Source organism: Aptenodytes patagonicus, chromosome W (genome assembly GCF_965638725.1).
Source record: "Aptenodytes patagonicus chromosome W, bAptPat1.pri.cur, whole genome shotgun sequence".
NCBI lineage: Eukaryota > Metazoa > Chordata > Aves > Sphenisciformes > Spheniscidae > Aptenodytes > Aptenodytes patagonicus.
In genome coordinates, this window is record NC_134981.1 from 4714158 (window position 1) to 4729378 (window position 15221).

Here is a 15221-nt window from a genome sequence, read left to right on the forward strand (position 1 = left end):
CTAGTCTAGCTCAGCTGCCTCCGATATGAAGTGGGAAAGTTGCGCGGGTTCTGTTTCTGTCCTGGCTGTGAAGGAAGCCTGGAAAATCAGTGTCCATCAGATGATGTTAACCTTTGTGGAAAGCTTCCCCAGTCCATTGATATTTCCTTATAACTTCATTACCACACAGACTTTTTTTCTCTGTATTTAAGTACCTTTTGATCAGTCACCTCTGTGTTCCAGAACATTGACTAATTATCTAAATTGCACCTACAGTTCGTTGTCATCCTGTATCAGGTCTTTTAGCTTTAGATTAACATTTTAGATGCATGGTTAAGATGCTGTGTTGTAACAAGTAACTGGGCAGCAGCTGAGTCACGGTTACTGTCTGTATATGGGCTCTTAGTCCACAGCAAGTGCAAAATAATTAAACTTATCTTAAACTTCCATGGTAAGCCAAGTGTAAAATGATGTAATTTGGCTCAGGAGTTTAAGATAGCTTTCACTGACGTGGTCCAAGAGAACTCACACAAATGGTTACTGCAATTCAGCAGATTCCTAGAGGCTTGTTGTAATGTGATACCTGGGTTGCGTGTCCCGAGCCTTTAAGTTGTGAAGCAGAAATAATGCTGCACATTGCTTAACCTGGTCTGCAACCCATGTGTCTCGGGGCAACCCTTCTTTTGTAATCCCATATTGTGCTCAAACAAAAAATAAGCGATTCCCATGTTCCTTCTGATATTACTTCTGTGGTGAGACAATGGATAACATCTGCCATGTTGACATTCCATGTAGTTTCACAAATAATGGGTAAAACATCAACATCTCCCATGAGAACCCATCTCCAGCAGAGCTAAGATAGTTCCCATCATCCCCATTGTGCCAGGGTGGTCTTTCTTCTCTGAGTCCTGGAGCTTGTCATCACCACTATCTCTGTTGCAGTGACATGGTCTCATCAAGGAAACCGCATCTTGAAGGAATGTCGGATGAGATGGACTGTGTGAGCCAGACAGCCACCTCCTGAGCTGGATAAAATGCCAGCTGTTAATTAGTTGATTAGGGGAAGTGGTATTGGGAGTTGCCTGGGAAAGGGAGTGACAATTTGAGCAGCCCAGTTCTGACTCTCTCATGCTCAAGATGGTGAATGCCTTTGAAGGGCAGGAGGTGATGTGAGGATGGAGCACAGAGAAAGGTCCTGTTGACTAGGAACCTGCTTGGGTCTGAACTGGGAACCCTGCTCCATGCTGGAAGGCAGTGCTGGAGATGGCGTGGTCTACATCCCTAATGAAACCCAACCCCCTGTGAGGGGGACACGTGCTCTCAAACAGCCTGACCTCTGCGCAGGGACTCAAGGAAGCAGGGGGCAAAGGGAGATGGGCTGGAGCACCTGTGGTGTCCTGCTGTGGCCATGTGCCTCAGGTTTTGCATTCTCCCATGTTTGAAGAAGTAGAACTATGGAGACCCAGAGAAAGAGGGAGACAATGGAGAGGGGAGATAAACAAATTAAAGGATCGCTTTTCTAGTTTTTAAAGGAAAGAACAGCAAACAGTGTTTCCTGCTGTCTGGTAGCGAGCTACTCTGTGTCTCTGTATCCATTATTTAAAGTGGGAAATGATAACAATTTCTCATAGTTCTCATTTTTTATATAGGTGTTTCAAGTACTTTGGCTTGAGGATGCAACATCAGTTGGAAATGCTGGTAGTTCTGCGAACTTAGTCTGTCACAGGAGAGCAGGGTAAAAACTGTATAAAAGAAAATGTTGTCCCTATTCAAAATATACTTTATTTAAAAGAGGAGTCTGGAGATGTTCTAAACATGACCCCTCAACATATTCTTATAAAATCTGTCTTGCCTACAGCTAAACCCTTTCTCCTGCTAATATCAGCAGCTCCAATGGTTATTTTGTGAAGAATGCATTGCATATCATTTTGCTGATGTGCACACTGAAATGTAAATGATACCATAAAGGGGAGAATAAGTCTTGCCTAATCATCAGGTCATTTTGTGTTGGTACACAAAATCCTCAAACTGGGGCTGAATGAATTTCTTTGGGTTCTGCTCTGTCCAGAGGTAAGAACAGATTTGGTCAGCATGAATTTATGCCTTCCCTGATATTGCACACATATTCTGAGCTTGATGGGAGTTTCTAGTACAACTCTCACTCCAAAAATGCTGTTAGTCATCATAAAGCAAAATTAGATGTCAATCCCAGATGATCTGAAAGCCAACCAAGTTTTTTGTCAAGGTTTATAAACCATTTTTTTTAAATCAAAAAAGCGATGATGAAGCCAGGCTGAGTTTCGATTCTGTGACGAGGCAAATTTCAGAGCTCCGAGTCTTGTCAGAATGGTTTGAACAGCCCTACACAAATGTTCTGAGAAATCAAACGAGTATTCAGCATCTAATTCTGCACCGCCTGCTCGGCTTGCCCAAATGAGCTTTTGGAAAACACTTGAAAAGTAGTCTGGCACTTCCTCCCTTTTAACAGCTGAACTGAAATTTCTGAAAACCACAGAAAAAACTGCTCAGTCCCAAGCCTTGGCCTGAAGGTTTTTCCCCTAACCAGTATTATTACACAATGTATAAAATTATTGAGTGACCTACCTTTAATGCAAGGATTATTCATAGTTTGCCTGGATTTGCAAAGGGATGCTGAAACCCTGAGCTGCCCCATAGATCACAGCAATTCTCGAATGAAGCACAAAGGAGAACATTTGCAGTTGTACTGGGACATTCAGTCAGTGATGGTTTACCTTGGAGTCAGCATAGATTTATTTGCCTTTATTGAACGGTGAGCGTAAGATCACTTTGGTCTAATAGCCTGTTTAAGATTTAGGTGCTCAGCCTCATCTTCAGGAAGGTCTCTTGGTGTAAATAAGGATTCAAGCCCTTTGCTGTTCTGTCATCTATTAGGGAGAAATCTGGACTTATAACCTCCTTGCAGCCAGTAGGGTTGTCTGGGGAAATTAACCCTTGCAGAATTCAGTCCCAAGTGCGTATGGGAAAGTAGTCTCCCATGCACATTTGTAGCCCAACGCGGCACGGTGTTATCCCTTCTCCGAATGAGTTCAACGGGAGGTGAACCTATTTAGCATACACAACTGCTCCCTCTGATGGGATGAGTCCCTGGTTTTCTGAAGTCTCATGTAAATGCATCTGTGCGTGGGTTTTCTGGTGATTAAACCTCTGTTTGTTGCAGTGATCCCGTACCACATCACCGTCACAACGGGCACAGAATATGACTCCAGCACCGACAGCCGAGTGTACATCATCATCATGGGTCCTCAGAAAGCGCAGACGGAGAGGCTGTGGCTGGATCTCCCAGAAGGAAAAGACGAGTTTGCAGATGGCTCTGTAGAGAAATTCTCTGTTTGGGGCGTAGATGTGGGAGAGATCAAAAAAGTGGAGGTACTTTGTGAATGCATTACAAGCACTGGAGGCATATGACAAACGTGGCCAAAGAAAGCACATGTTCCCGTTATTCTTAGCAGTGAAGGAAAGGCACTTGGGTCTGAAAGGAATGTAAACAGGGATGTGCTAATGAGATTTCACATGTGTCTGAACCTGAAAATAAGTACGCTTTACATGTCACAAACCCAAGATCCTTGGGAGGCAGAAGATAATTTTGAATTATAAGGAAGTTGTAGCATGTCCCAGTTTTGTCCCACCTCTGGCACTGTTTTTTCTTAGTCAAGCCCTGTTATTGACAGATGCAGTGAAGTTTCCCAGGATGCAGTCCTCCATCGGTCTTTTTCCTAGTTGATTTTTACGCTACTTCCAGTTGGGTTTCATAAATTGTGCCTGCAGTGAGAAACACATCTTGTACAATTTTCTAGCTAAACATGAAAATTGTTTTCACAGCTTGGAGGACCCAGGCTTAGAGAAGAAAATTAATCATTGTTCATAAGTAACATGCACAAACAGATTTCGGTCCAGGAGCCATTTTTTTCTGCTATGGCTCAGGGAGACAGAATTTGCATAGATTTTCCATCACTGAGCTTAAACTTCACATGAATATTCCAGAGCGTTTGTGTACATCGTTCCTGTTTCATACGGCAGTTCCACCTCCTGAAAGCCTGCTCCAGCCCCCCGAGTGCTGAAAGCCACAGCATCTGAGGACTTCCAAGAGCCTATTTAATTTTATTTTTACCCCATGGCCTGTGTTGTAGTAAACCTACCTGTTGATGCGCGTGCTTGTGTATTTGGAGGGAGACGAGTGAAAAAAATATAAAGAGAGAAATCCTAACTAATTAAAACATCTTTGCAGTTGTACGTCCTGTTGTAGCAGCTGATAGACTGAAGTACTCCCCTTAGCTTTCATTCAAGCAATGGATTCTGACACCTTGAGAAGTCTCCACACTAGATTTGAGCTTATTATCAGGCCATTTTCTTAATGCACTCCAAGTGCCTGGTTATTATGAGTATTAGTGTCACTTTCTATCTAGCCATCTCTAGGTCAAACTTTGAAAGTGAAGCAAGTACATAAATCCTTCTCTTCCAGACTGTGTGCGCATGGAAACAGCCATGGGCTGCGACCAAGAGGGAAGAAAAAGCCAGTATAACCCCTCAGTGCTAGAGAGACAGGAAAAGCTGGATGAAGAAAGAAATAGAAAGGGATGCTGGAAAAGAGACAGCGAGTAGGGTGAGGAAGGGGCAGAGAATAGGAGAAAGAGAAGCGGACACTTGGAAATAGAGAGAAGCAAGGAAAAGAAATAATTTGAAAAGGATTACAAATGGGAAAGAAGAGAAAAGGTTGCAAATGAAATGCAGAGAGTTAGAAAAAGAAATAACATATAGCTTTCAAGCTGGGCGATGCTCTTCTGTCCTCTTTCACCCCTATTCTCCGTGATCTCACCAGTCTGCTGCCTCACCTCTTGCTCATTTTTCCCTTTTAGTTTGTAACCCCCCAGCTCGTGGCTGGAGGAGCCATCTGCTCCTGGCCTTCTGCCTTCCTTCATGTAGTGCCCTCTGCTTGGAAAGTCTCTTCTTGTTCATCCACGTCCCAATGATGACATCGATGTGCCAGTCTGCCGTGGTTGCCATGGAATCAGTCCATATTTTCCTTGTAGAAAATTGCAGTGTTCAGGGACATTGCAGAAAATTGCTAGTTATCTACTTGGGAAAAGTGAGGAACAGTTCGTTCTCAGATTTGGCATTTGGCTGCTTCTGGAAAAAGGCAAGAAGTTCTGAATATGAGTTACCATGTGAAAATAGCATAGCATGGGGATTAAGTTTCCAGAAGCCCTCTGTATAACCCAGGCTGCAGACTACAGGACTTAGTAGGATCATAAGATTTGCAGTGTGATGCCACTTTTAGTTAGGTATTATTCTCCTGCCGCAAATATCCTATAGTGAAAGCAGAAACAGTGGAACATGAAGTAATTTGAAAGGGGCCCGTTTATACCTGTCTTGTAAGCCTACAGATATAATATTTACTACTGGTGTATTTTAATAGACACGCTGACATGAAAATAAATAATACAAGTTATTGGGTATAGGCACTTTATACTGTGTTCTTAAAACAAGTTTTAATATTTCTTCTCCTAATGAATGAAAGTATCTCTGTTCCTAGACTGCTGTTGCTGCAGAGAGACACAGGTATGATCAGAAGAGTCCTGCATTGGTCTGCATTTCTAAACCACTTCTAGTTCAGACCCTTTCTCCAACACAAGCACAAAGCGTGATGGAGTGTAAAGTGTCACAAGTCCAGTCCCTCACTGACTAGGGACCTGATCCTGGAAAACCCTCAGGTCTCTCTAATATTCTCTGCACCTTCCAGAATAAGCAAAAAAATCCCACTTTTTGGCATCTTTTCCTTCTATCTACCACTCAAATTCTCTCCCATTTTCCCCTGTTGTTGCATTCGGTTTCAATGGGATTGTGAGCAGCCCAGTGCAAATTGTGCGTCTTAGTCTTGGTGATGCGACGTACTCAACAGTCCCTCAAGGACAGTGGGAATGAGTTACGAAGATTTTCAAACAGCCCAAGGATCTAGCTGCCTTTGAAATTCTGTCATTCTAACTTAGTACAAACATCTCAGCTCAAACAACTTGTCATGATGCTGGTGTACATGTCCAGGCTACACTGCTGGTGTGGCCATGGCTTTGGATCATTCACTGTATTGGCATGGTCCGTCTAAAGATTTGCTTGGAATCGAAAGACAAATCCCAGTGCTCTGCTCTAAAAGACCAGCCATAAGGAAGACTCAGCACTGGATGAGTTTATCCCAGAATTTACAACATTGTTCTTGGAGCCCTTGGAAGTCTGCTCGTATGCAGGTTCTCCAAGGCAACTGGACGTGCAGGATGCTTTCTTCTGGCCAGTCACTGATACCAAAGGAGTTAAAGGTTGCTGTGAAAATCTGGTACCCTGCAATGTCTTGGAATGGCGCTTTAGGAGGTCACTGTAACGAACCCAAAAGAGCAGCAGACTTTAATGGGCTCATTGGGATTTTCCCTCCGGCTGCTCTGTCCCTGCTTCATTGCAGAGCCATTGCCCTGAATTTTCCCCGCTGCCTCATCTGCACCATCCCGCAACAGGTCTCGAGAGGCTGTGTGCAGACTCTCAGAGGGGCTTTGGGTTTGGAGAAGGGCAGCCAAGCTGGCAGAGAGGGAATGGGAAGGCAAGTGTTATATTCCCATTCACCTCACACCCAGGAATCTGAGAATTAATACATCCATTGTAGACTTGAATTTCCCTAGTGGTTAGCTCTAATTTTCTGCAGCTGCACAGACATTAGTATAGTAATAATACTCCTAATAGCAGTGATGGCTGAAACAGATAAAAAAGATCACTTGTTTTGGGGGGAAAAAAAGATACCACAGATATATCACCCTAGATGAACCTGTTATTAAAAATTATTTTCTGAGCAACCCTAAATATCCTAATAATTTAAAAACAAAACCAGAGAGAGCTAACGACCTCATTTTCCTAGTAATGACACAAACAACACTTGCTCTGAAAATAACGAACTATAGGTAGCTCTTTTATTCAACCTTTTATGTACAGATAGTTCATTGGAATGACTGGCTGACTGAGTTTCATACATCAGCTGGGACAAATAATTATGCTTATAAGTCTGCCCTGGGATGAATTGCCCACGTTCTTTAAGAGGGACAGATGCAGTTTCTTGAGAAGTTTGCACCGTCAGCATTCTTTTGCTGCTGATATACCTGTAGGAACATTGCTTGCTGCTGTTCATGGCCAGACTCAGCTCCAGGTGGCCTTTGGCTTTCCTAACCTCATCCCTGCACACCTGGGCAGCGTCTCTGTATTTCTCCAGGTCCCCTGTCCCTGCTGCCACCTCTAGTATTCTTTCTTTTTCCATTTAAGTTTTGTCAGGAGCCCCTTGTTCATCCATGGAGGCTTCCTGCCACTCTTCTGTGACTTCCTGCTCTTCAGGATGCACCATTCTTGAGCTTGGAGGAGGTGGTCCTTGAAAATCAACCAGCTACAGATGTAAGCTCCATCTGTTGGCTCCTATACAAACACGGAGCTTTTGCAGTTTAAGGAGATGGGAAGCAGAGAAACAGCCTGGTACATATAGTTGACTGAGACGTGGATATGTGAGGGAAGGAGTGCTTGAATAATGCATGTGGGTGTTTGCCTAGCTGCGTCTTTCATCTTGGCTATGAAGCTTTGGATAGTCACTTCAAAGTGTTGCAACAGCAGTGGAAAGGGTTGGAAAGATGGAGAAATGGGTCTGCAGTGACCAGCAAACCTGGCCGAAACCAGGACACAGGTAGAAGTCAATGGAGCAGAGGTAGAGTGGCAAGAGAGTGGACATGTTTTCACGTAGGTTAGTGCAGTCTACCTATTCCATGTTCCCCTTGCTTACTTTTAGGAATGGCAGTGTCCTGCCTTCCCTCATGCTCAGCAGCAGATGACTTGAGCTTCCTTGCCCACATCAGCTACCATGTACACTGATGTCTTGCCTGTTGAGCAGCAGTGGCACGAACTATTTCACAGCTCGCTCCATTCCACTGTGGAAGTGGTTGGTGTGATGGTGTATATAGTCAACGCTCTTAGTCCTTCATCATCACTGTTTAAAACACCCAATCAGGGCCGCTCCTCTGAAGAAATCCCCTTTAACAAGCAGGTGTTTTCTCACAGGTGGGGCACGATGGCGCTACCCCTGAGAGCTGCTGGCTGGTGGAAGAGCTCACCATCGTCGTGCCCACCAAAGGCATCATGTATAACTTTGTCTGTAAGTGCTGGCTGGCCAGAGACAAAGGTGATGGACTCACCTCACGAATCCTCAACATCCTGGATGCAGACTGTGTTAACATTGGCCTCAAGGTAGGCTCTAGGCTCATCCGGTATCTTTAGCTGTTGCATGGACCTGTGCTGATATAGGTTGTGTGTCAGCAGTTCTCATACTTTGACTTCTGCATGTGGTTTGAGCCGTTTATTTGCAGAGGGTTTCTTTGTCATTTCTTTAGCAAAATCTTTAGGAACGGTTTAGCATCATTGCCACTTAAGAGCACTGTTCAATAATGCTGGCTGGATGCAGCCATGGCATAGGCAGAAGGACAGGGTAGGGCCAGAGCAGGCAGGACACAGTTCAGCAGCATGTCCTCCTTTTGTCACCACACCTGGAGCACCCACCGCATCACCTGGTACCCGTAGAGTGGGGGCGGCTGCAAGGTGAACACCTTGGTGCAATCTAACTCCATTGTGTTTTGTTTGAGGAGATACTTCTAACTCATCACATCAGAGTAGTGGAGAAATTTTAATCTCTGCATAGTGCGGCTACATATCAGCTTTTCTAATATGGGATAAGGAAACCGAATTCAGTTAGAAACTAATAATAATTGGAAGTTGTTGAACCATGGAGACATTTGTAAGCTTGATATTTAAAATGAATAACTGATTAAAGTTGAATAAGCAATGAAAAAACCTATATAGTCTTTTTATCCATATATATGAAATTTGAAGTAATGTGTGCTATGCCATATTTCAACCAAGTACAAATTGGAAAGCTGAGCTATGCTGATTTTGGAGGTAAGGTTTATAACAGAAATAGCAGTCTGGATGAATGGGACAATAATACTGTGTTTAATACCTGTATGGCAATTTAAAATCTCTATAGATGTGTTTCTATTTACAGTGAGGTTACACTTTCATAGTACATTCATTTTTCTTTATGCTGCTCTTGATTCCCAAGCTAAAGATATTCTCCTGAAATCTTTCTTGTTCCCCAGACACTTGAAAGCGTGATAACATTTTTAGCATCCGTGAAGGATTCAACAACTTAATGCAAGTTTCAGTGGTAGAACTGACCTAAGAGGGAAAAAAAAACCTCCCCCAGACTGAATACCAAGGTTAAAACCTAATATCTTAAAAACTTCCCATCAGTTGTTTACCCTCCTGGATAAGGTTTCCAAACTCCTATCAGTGAGCTGATGGCTTGCCTGTAGAATGAAGTGGATGTTAATGAAGACTTATGTTCAGTCTTCCTTTAAAAGCTCAATTCTGAATATTTATTTTCATAAGCATGCCAAAAATAGACACATCTAACTAAATTTTTTTCTATGAAGTTGGGCCAGAAACTTGCTGAAAGGTTTGAAGGAAATCAGAGGAGATGCTTGAGACATGAAATCAGAAGTGCGCATTTGACTTTCTGATCAGTCTCCTAGTTGAGGGAATTTGGGACTGTTCCCTCGGAAATCGCTGTAGTTAGAAACTGAGTTTATTTTTTTTTTTTTAGAGTTCAGAGAAGACTAATATGTTTAAGGTCTTTGGGAAAATTAATGCTTTTTTTGTTTTGCTTTTGCTTGACTCTTGCACAGCCATACGTACCCATTTCAATTTAATTTTCTTCTTGGCTTGATATTCCCTCTTTGTGCTTTAAATTGAGTATTTGACTTCTCATACATACAGAAACTAGTCAATGTCCACCACAGTCATTAAAAACCTTTAATGCATTGGTAAAAGAGTTTTTCTTCTCCTACCTATAGCAAATATGATGCTTTGCTATGACTTAAAATGTCTGTGGATGAATATGTGATGGACAGGTTACTCAGGATTGAACAAACATGAAAAATAATTTTTCTATGATGTTATTCCTTTGCACGGTTTATTTACGTGGCAATCACAATTCAGGCCAATAAAACTTGCCTAGCAGTGCACCATTTGAAATATGTTTTGTTGGGGCTGTTTCTTGATATTCTTCCACCTCTTAAATCCAGAGGTCTTGTTACCATAGGTACGATCTTGAAAGCATCTAAGTGGCCTAAAAGTCTTAATGCCACTGACAGCCACTGGGACTTGCACGCTTTTGAAATATTTTATTTTGAATCTTATTATTCACATGTCAGAAGAAAAGAACAAAGTCAGGCTAATAAGATGAAAATGACGCGAAACATCTTTTCACAAATTGGCGTACCTTTAATGTATGAGATCTGGGAACACTCTGCATTTGATGCAGCAGTGTGCATCCCACTGGGAAATAGGATAGCGGCATTCTTCTGCTGTACAGAGCATTTGGATCTATAGACTTTAAAACTATTAGCGATGTTGGACTAAATGTTGCCCAGATGGACACCAAACACTTGGGGGAAACATTCTGCAGTCCAGGGAAAGAGAAAAATGGGTCTTTGGGAGCTGTTTTTTAAAAATGGCGAAAGTTTGGTGCAGTACAGAGGTCTGGAGCACTGGAGGTGGCCGGGAGAAGACGGCAGTAGCAGGGGGTTGGAGACCCACACACTGACATGAGGGTTGTGACTCCCGTGGAGAAGTAGTTTACCAGGTCTTCATCGCTCCCCAAGCATATGGTTGTCAAAATGAATGTCTCTCTCTCTGAGTCTATTGAGGCTGAGAAAATCTGCTGAAAAAGTAATAGATGATGCAAAGAGGAAGGTCCTGTAGCAAGTTGCAATCTCTAACTTTGCCTCTGAGAACCACGGTGTGGAGAGAACCCAAGAAGCTGTGTTGTAACCATTTCTGGCAAAGAAGTAGATCTCCTGCAGCATTTTGCCTGTCTAGCATTTTGCCCAGGCTTTTGCGTGGGTTAAGGACAGCTGTTTGAATGAGACCTTCTGATTATTTCAAATCCGCACCAGGTCCTCTACGAAGTCACAGTTGTGACTGGAGACATCGAAAGCGGTGGTACCGATGCCTGTCTTTTCATGACTGTCTTTGGATCCAATGGGAACACTGAGGAGATGCAGCTGGAAAAAAATGGAGACAGGTACAGTAACTTTGTCATTTTTGTTGGTTAGAAGTGGAGTGATAAGAGATCCTGGTGTCAAGCCAAGAAGCACTTGGGGCTTTGATCATGCTCCTACTGAAACACAAAGATAAACTCCCATTGACTTCATAGATTCAGAACTGGGCCCCTTGTAAGTGTTATTATAATGTATTTAGCAGAGTGGAGGAAAGGAGAGCACTGTGTAGCTAGGGGAATCATCTTCTGTCATTTGCAGAAGTTTTGTTTGACCTGTTTCTCATGGCTTTAGAGATGAGCATTGAGAATAAAAATATGAATTTTGAAGTCTTGCATCAGCTCCAAGAGGAACTGTCGGCATTGCACGAAGCCACAGGTGCAATTTCTGCAAAATGCATCTTTTGTGGAAAAAATAAGTAATTTAATTTAAACATTATTTAATGGGAATGCATGAGTAACTGCATAATGAAAGAAAGACAAATCAACATGTACAAACCTGCCTTGGGAAATGCCTGTGATGGGAAGGTGCTGACTCTCCTCCGTCTGCTCCTCCCGTTTGCTTTGCTGGCCAGATGTCAGCCAGTTTGGTCCAGAAGCCACATGAGGGATGCAAGGGCCTGAGCCGGTAAGCTGAGGGCCCTGCTGAGAAGTGGGCTTCTTAGCTTGGGCTCTGTGCCACGCTAATGTAACCACATGGTTTTGGAACTGGAGCTGGCTTGCCTGCAGCTGGCACAAAAGGGACACACGATGACATCTGTCTGCCCAGATGTGGCCTTATGGTGCAGAGAGATGGAAATGGGCCATGAGCTGCGCGGAGTGCTGCACTGCGTGCTCTGCTTTTACTAAAAAGGTGAAATCTCATGTTTTCTTCAGCAGAGACAGCTAACAAACACTGTAATCCTAGTCTGACGCCAGCACTTCCGTAAGCCAAAAAAACCCCACATGCCACTGATCCATTTCCTCAAGCTTTCCTGTTCCTTTCTAGCACCTCCCTCGGTACTGAAAGCTTTGGCAAGAATGAATGTGGCACTAACCAGCTTTTAGAGATGAGCTTCATCAGCCTTAAATTTAATTAATTGACTACCTCTGATCTTATTCAGCAAAACATCTACAGAGTGTCAGGAGGGCTGGAGCATTTGGCCACGCAGTTCAAGCTCATCTTGCTGAGGTGATGCTGGACTCTTCCCCCAGACTCCTGGCGATGCAGTTCCTCCACCGCAGCTTTGCGTATCATGTGTGGGCTGGATAATTGAAGATAAGGCTCCCTGCATAGAGGTGTTTGCTCAGGGGATGTTTTACTTGCAGCTGTCATAGCAGAGTGGGTGTCTGGGCAAGCGTGTTCAGCTAGGATTGAAACCTTCATGTGTTTAGTTAGTAATAAGCATGAGCCTTGTTTGCGCTGAAAAAAAAAATGTAGCAGAGGTGCTGCTGACTAAACTCTCCATGAGAAACACTGCTGAGTCACGCAGAAAGACGTAGCTCTTGGCCCTGCTCCCCACCACAGAGAGACATCCAACGTGCGGGGCAATGCACCTGGGTTACCACCGTGTCTGGCTATCGGTGACATCCTCCTTCCAAGACCCCAGGCAATCCCAAACTGATCTGTCTTCCACTATTTTAAGCCCAACGTTCAATTCTAGTAGGTGGGGAAATGGACCACGACTGTTTGTATTTAAAAGTAAAGCAAAATTCATATCAGGGTACATCGACCAAAGGGACCAAGACATCTCCAACCCCTCAAGAGAGGGACTGCAGTTTCGCTCCAGCTGGCCAGGCAAGAGATATCCCTAAACTATGTGGCCTATAAAAAAACATCACATTTGTCTAACCTCTGCTGTAAGGATATGAAAACGCAATAAAGGAGGGCCACACAGTTTGTATGTTATTAGTTGCTTGGGTTGTCTTCTGCCAGTAGAAGATCTGCAAAAGGCGATGAAAACTCATTGGGGCTGTATAAAGGAGAAGGACATGTAGACCACAACTATTAATATGTTAATATCCCCAGGATGCTGTGCTATTCTTTGGGGATACTGGCACAGCTCTGCGAGCTGGAGGCGCTCTGTACCACACCTCCAACTGTACAGAGCTCTCGTCATCTCATTAGGACCCTCTGCAGAGGACATGGCGTGTCCCCAAATACAAATACTGCCTGTTTCCACACCACTCCCACCAGTCTTCATCCAGCTGTTAACAACACAGGCTTCCCTGGCTCTTGTTTCGCATGGAAATCTCGCCAGCCTTTGCGCCAGCAGTGAGGGTTAGGTGAGAGCCACTGCAACCAAATGGTAAAAGGCACTTCATCTTTATGGGGGCCATCCAGTGCCAATTCACTCACAGCAGCTTAGTGCATTACGAAGAACCGTCTGTCTAACCTGCCGCAGGTTTAAGGCAATTTTAGCTACATTACTGTTACTGCCAAGACCTCTGGGCAATAGAAATATTTATAAGTGCAGCCATGGGTAGGAAAGCTTAATGAAATCCCTTAGATAAATGCTTCAGTGTCCTGGAAAAGGAATAGCAGCAGAAGGGTACTTCTTCCCTTCTCAATTTTTTTCAGGCTTATGTTCATGTTCATATAAATTAGGGATAGAAAAGAGCTCTTGGGTCACTCAGTTTGTCACTTCAGCAATTGTTCCCCTCTAGTACAATGACTTCTTGGAAGTAGCAGGTATCAGTTTACAAACTGTAAACAGGGCATTTACCGAAGATAAATAATGGTTTATTTTGGTAACAGACTGTTTAGCTTAGAGTTGCTCAGCCTGGAAAGGAACAGAGTGAGAGACTTCTATGAAGCTTTGTAGGTAATAGTGATTGTAATGAAAACTGATCATAGGATCATGGGATAATTCACGCTGGAAAGGTCACACCTTTTTCTTAAATAGGAGTGGAAATCAATCCAGTCCAGGCACAAAAGCACATTCTCTTTCTCACCGTGAGACAGGCTGTCTTGGGATCTGGTGCCACAGAAAGACAAATAACAAGAGAGGGGAGTTTTTCAAAGAGCAGACATAGCCCTTAATAACTAGAAATGGACTGGGACCAAAACGCCCTATCCAAATGCCTCTGGGAGTGCAGGGAAAGCAATGCCTGGATGAAAACTGAGAGGCTGGAGCCAATCGCTATTGCTAACATCTGCAGCTATGCGGGCTCAGATAATGGTGTGAGGATAATCACATTCATGCTGCAGGGTGTAATCTGAGCAGAGGTTGCTAAAGAAATGTTTTTTTCTCCATATCCTGGCACTGCACAGCTGTAGGAGGCTGAGTACATTGCCAGGAACAAGATATCATCATTATGGATTGCCTGTATTATGGTAGTGCCCACAGTTTGCAGAGCTCTCTCCAAACGTCTCAGCAAACTCGGGTAACTTGCTCACAAGGAGAAGTTTGCACGAAGGAGGAACCTCAACAGCAGAGTAGTCCCGGTAGACCCCCTGGATTTGGCTGCCCTTCTACTTAGCAAGGGTTGGATTTCCATCTCCAAGCCCACAGCAGGTCTGCCAGAGTATTTTGGGGGCAAACCTAGAAGATACACTTGCTCTAACAGAGTAATATTGAGCCTGAGGCAGCACTTTCACTGCAGCAAGGCTTTTTTCCGAGCATCATTGATGCTAAGAGGGAGGTAAGGTAGCAGCAGTCCTAGCCAGTGTAATATCTTCTTCAAGAAGCATATGTTAGCTCTTTTTCCCTTTTTCCTGCTTTCTGCTGATTGCTATGGATGAGCAGTTCCTACACATCCTTGTGCCTATATACAGCAGCCAAGCATAGGTTAAGATCTTTCATGCAATGTTACACAAACCCACCCTGGTTCTTACCAAAGACAAATCCAAATTCCCCAAATTCAGGAGGGGAGTGCGGGACAGTCAGTTTGGGCTCCTCTCTAACGCAAGTTGCCTGCGCTTACTGAACTTAGGCGTTGGGCTCCGACTTGCAATCAGGTTGCCGTATTTAGCCGGGCTGCAGCAACTGTCTATCACCGCAGCAAATGCAAAGTTGTGTGCTGCGCCTTAGGGAAAGAAGATTAAGCGAAATTGCTTTGCCTTCTAGCTGGGATGGGCTAAGGGCAGGCACGTGGG

At 43.8% G+C, this 15221-nt stretch overlaps 1 protein-coding gene across 1 annotated transcript in view; it reads left to right on the top strand.

Moving 5' to 3' along the window:
• The window catches only part of LOC143172158 (lipoxygenase homology domain-containing protein 1-like), a 148784-nt gene that overhangs the window by 102038 nt on the left and 31525 nt on the right, over positions 1-15221 (top strand). The window contains exons 31-33 of the mRNA XM_076361417.1: positions 3179-3387; positions 8092-8277; positions 11043-11170. Coding sequence (XP_076217532.1) covers positions 3179-3387; positions 8092-8277; positions 11043-11170 — 523 coding nt within the window. The remainder of the gene's footprint in view (positions 1-3178; positions 3388-8091; positions 8278-11042; positions 11171-15221) is intronic.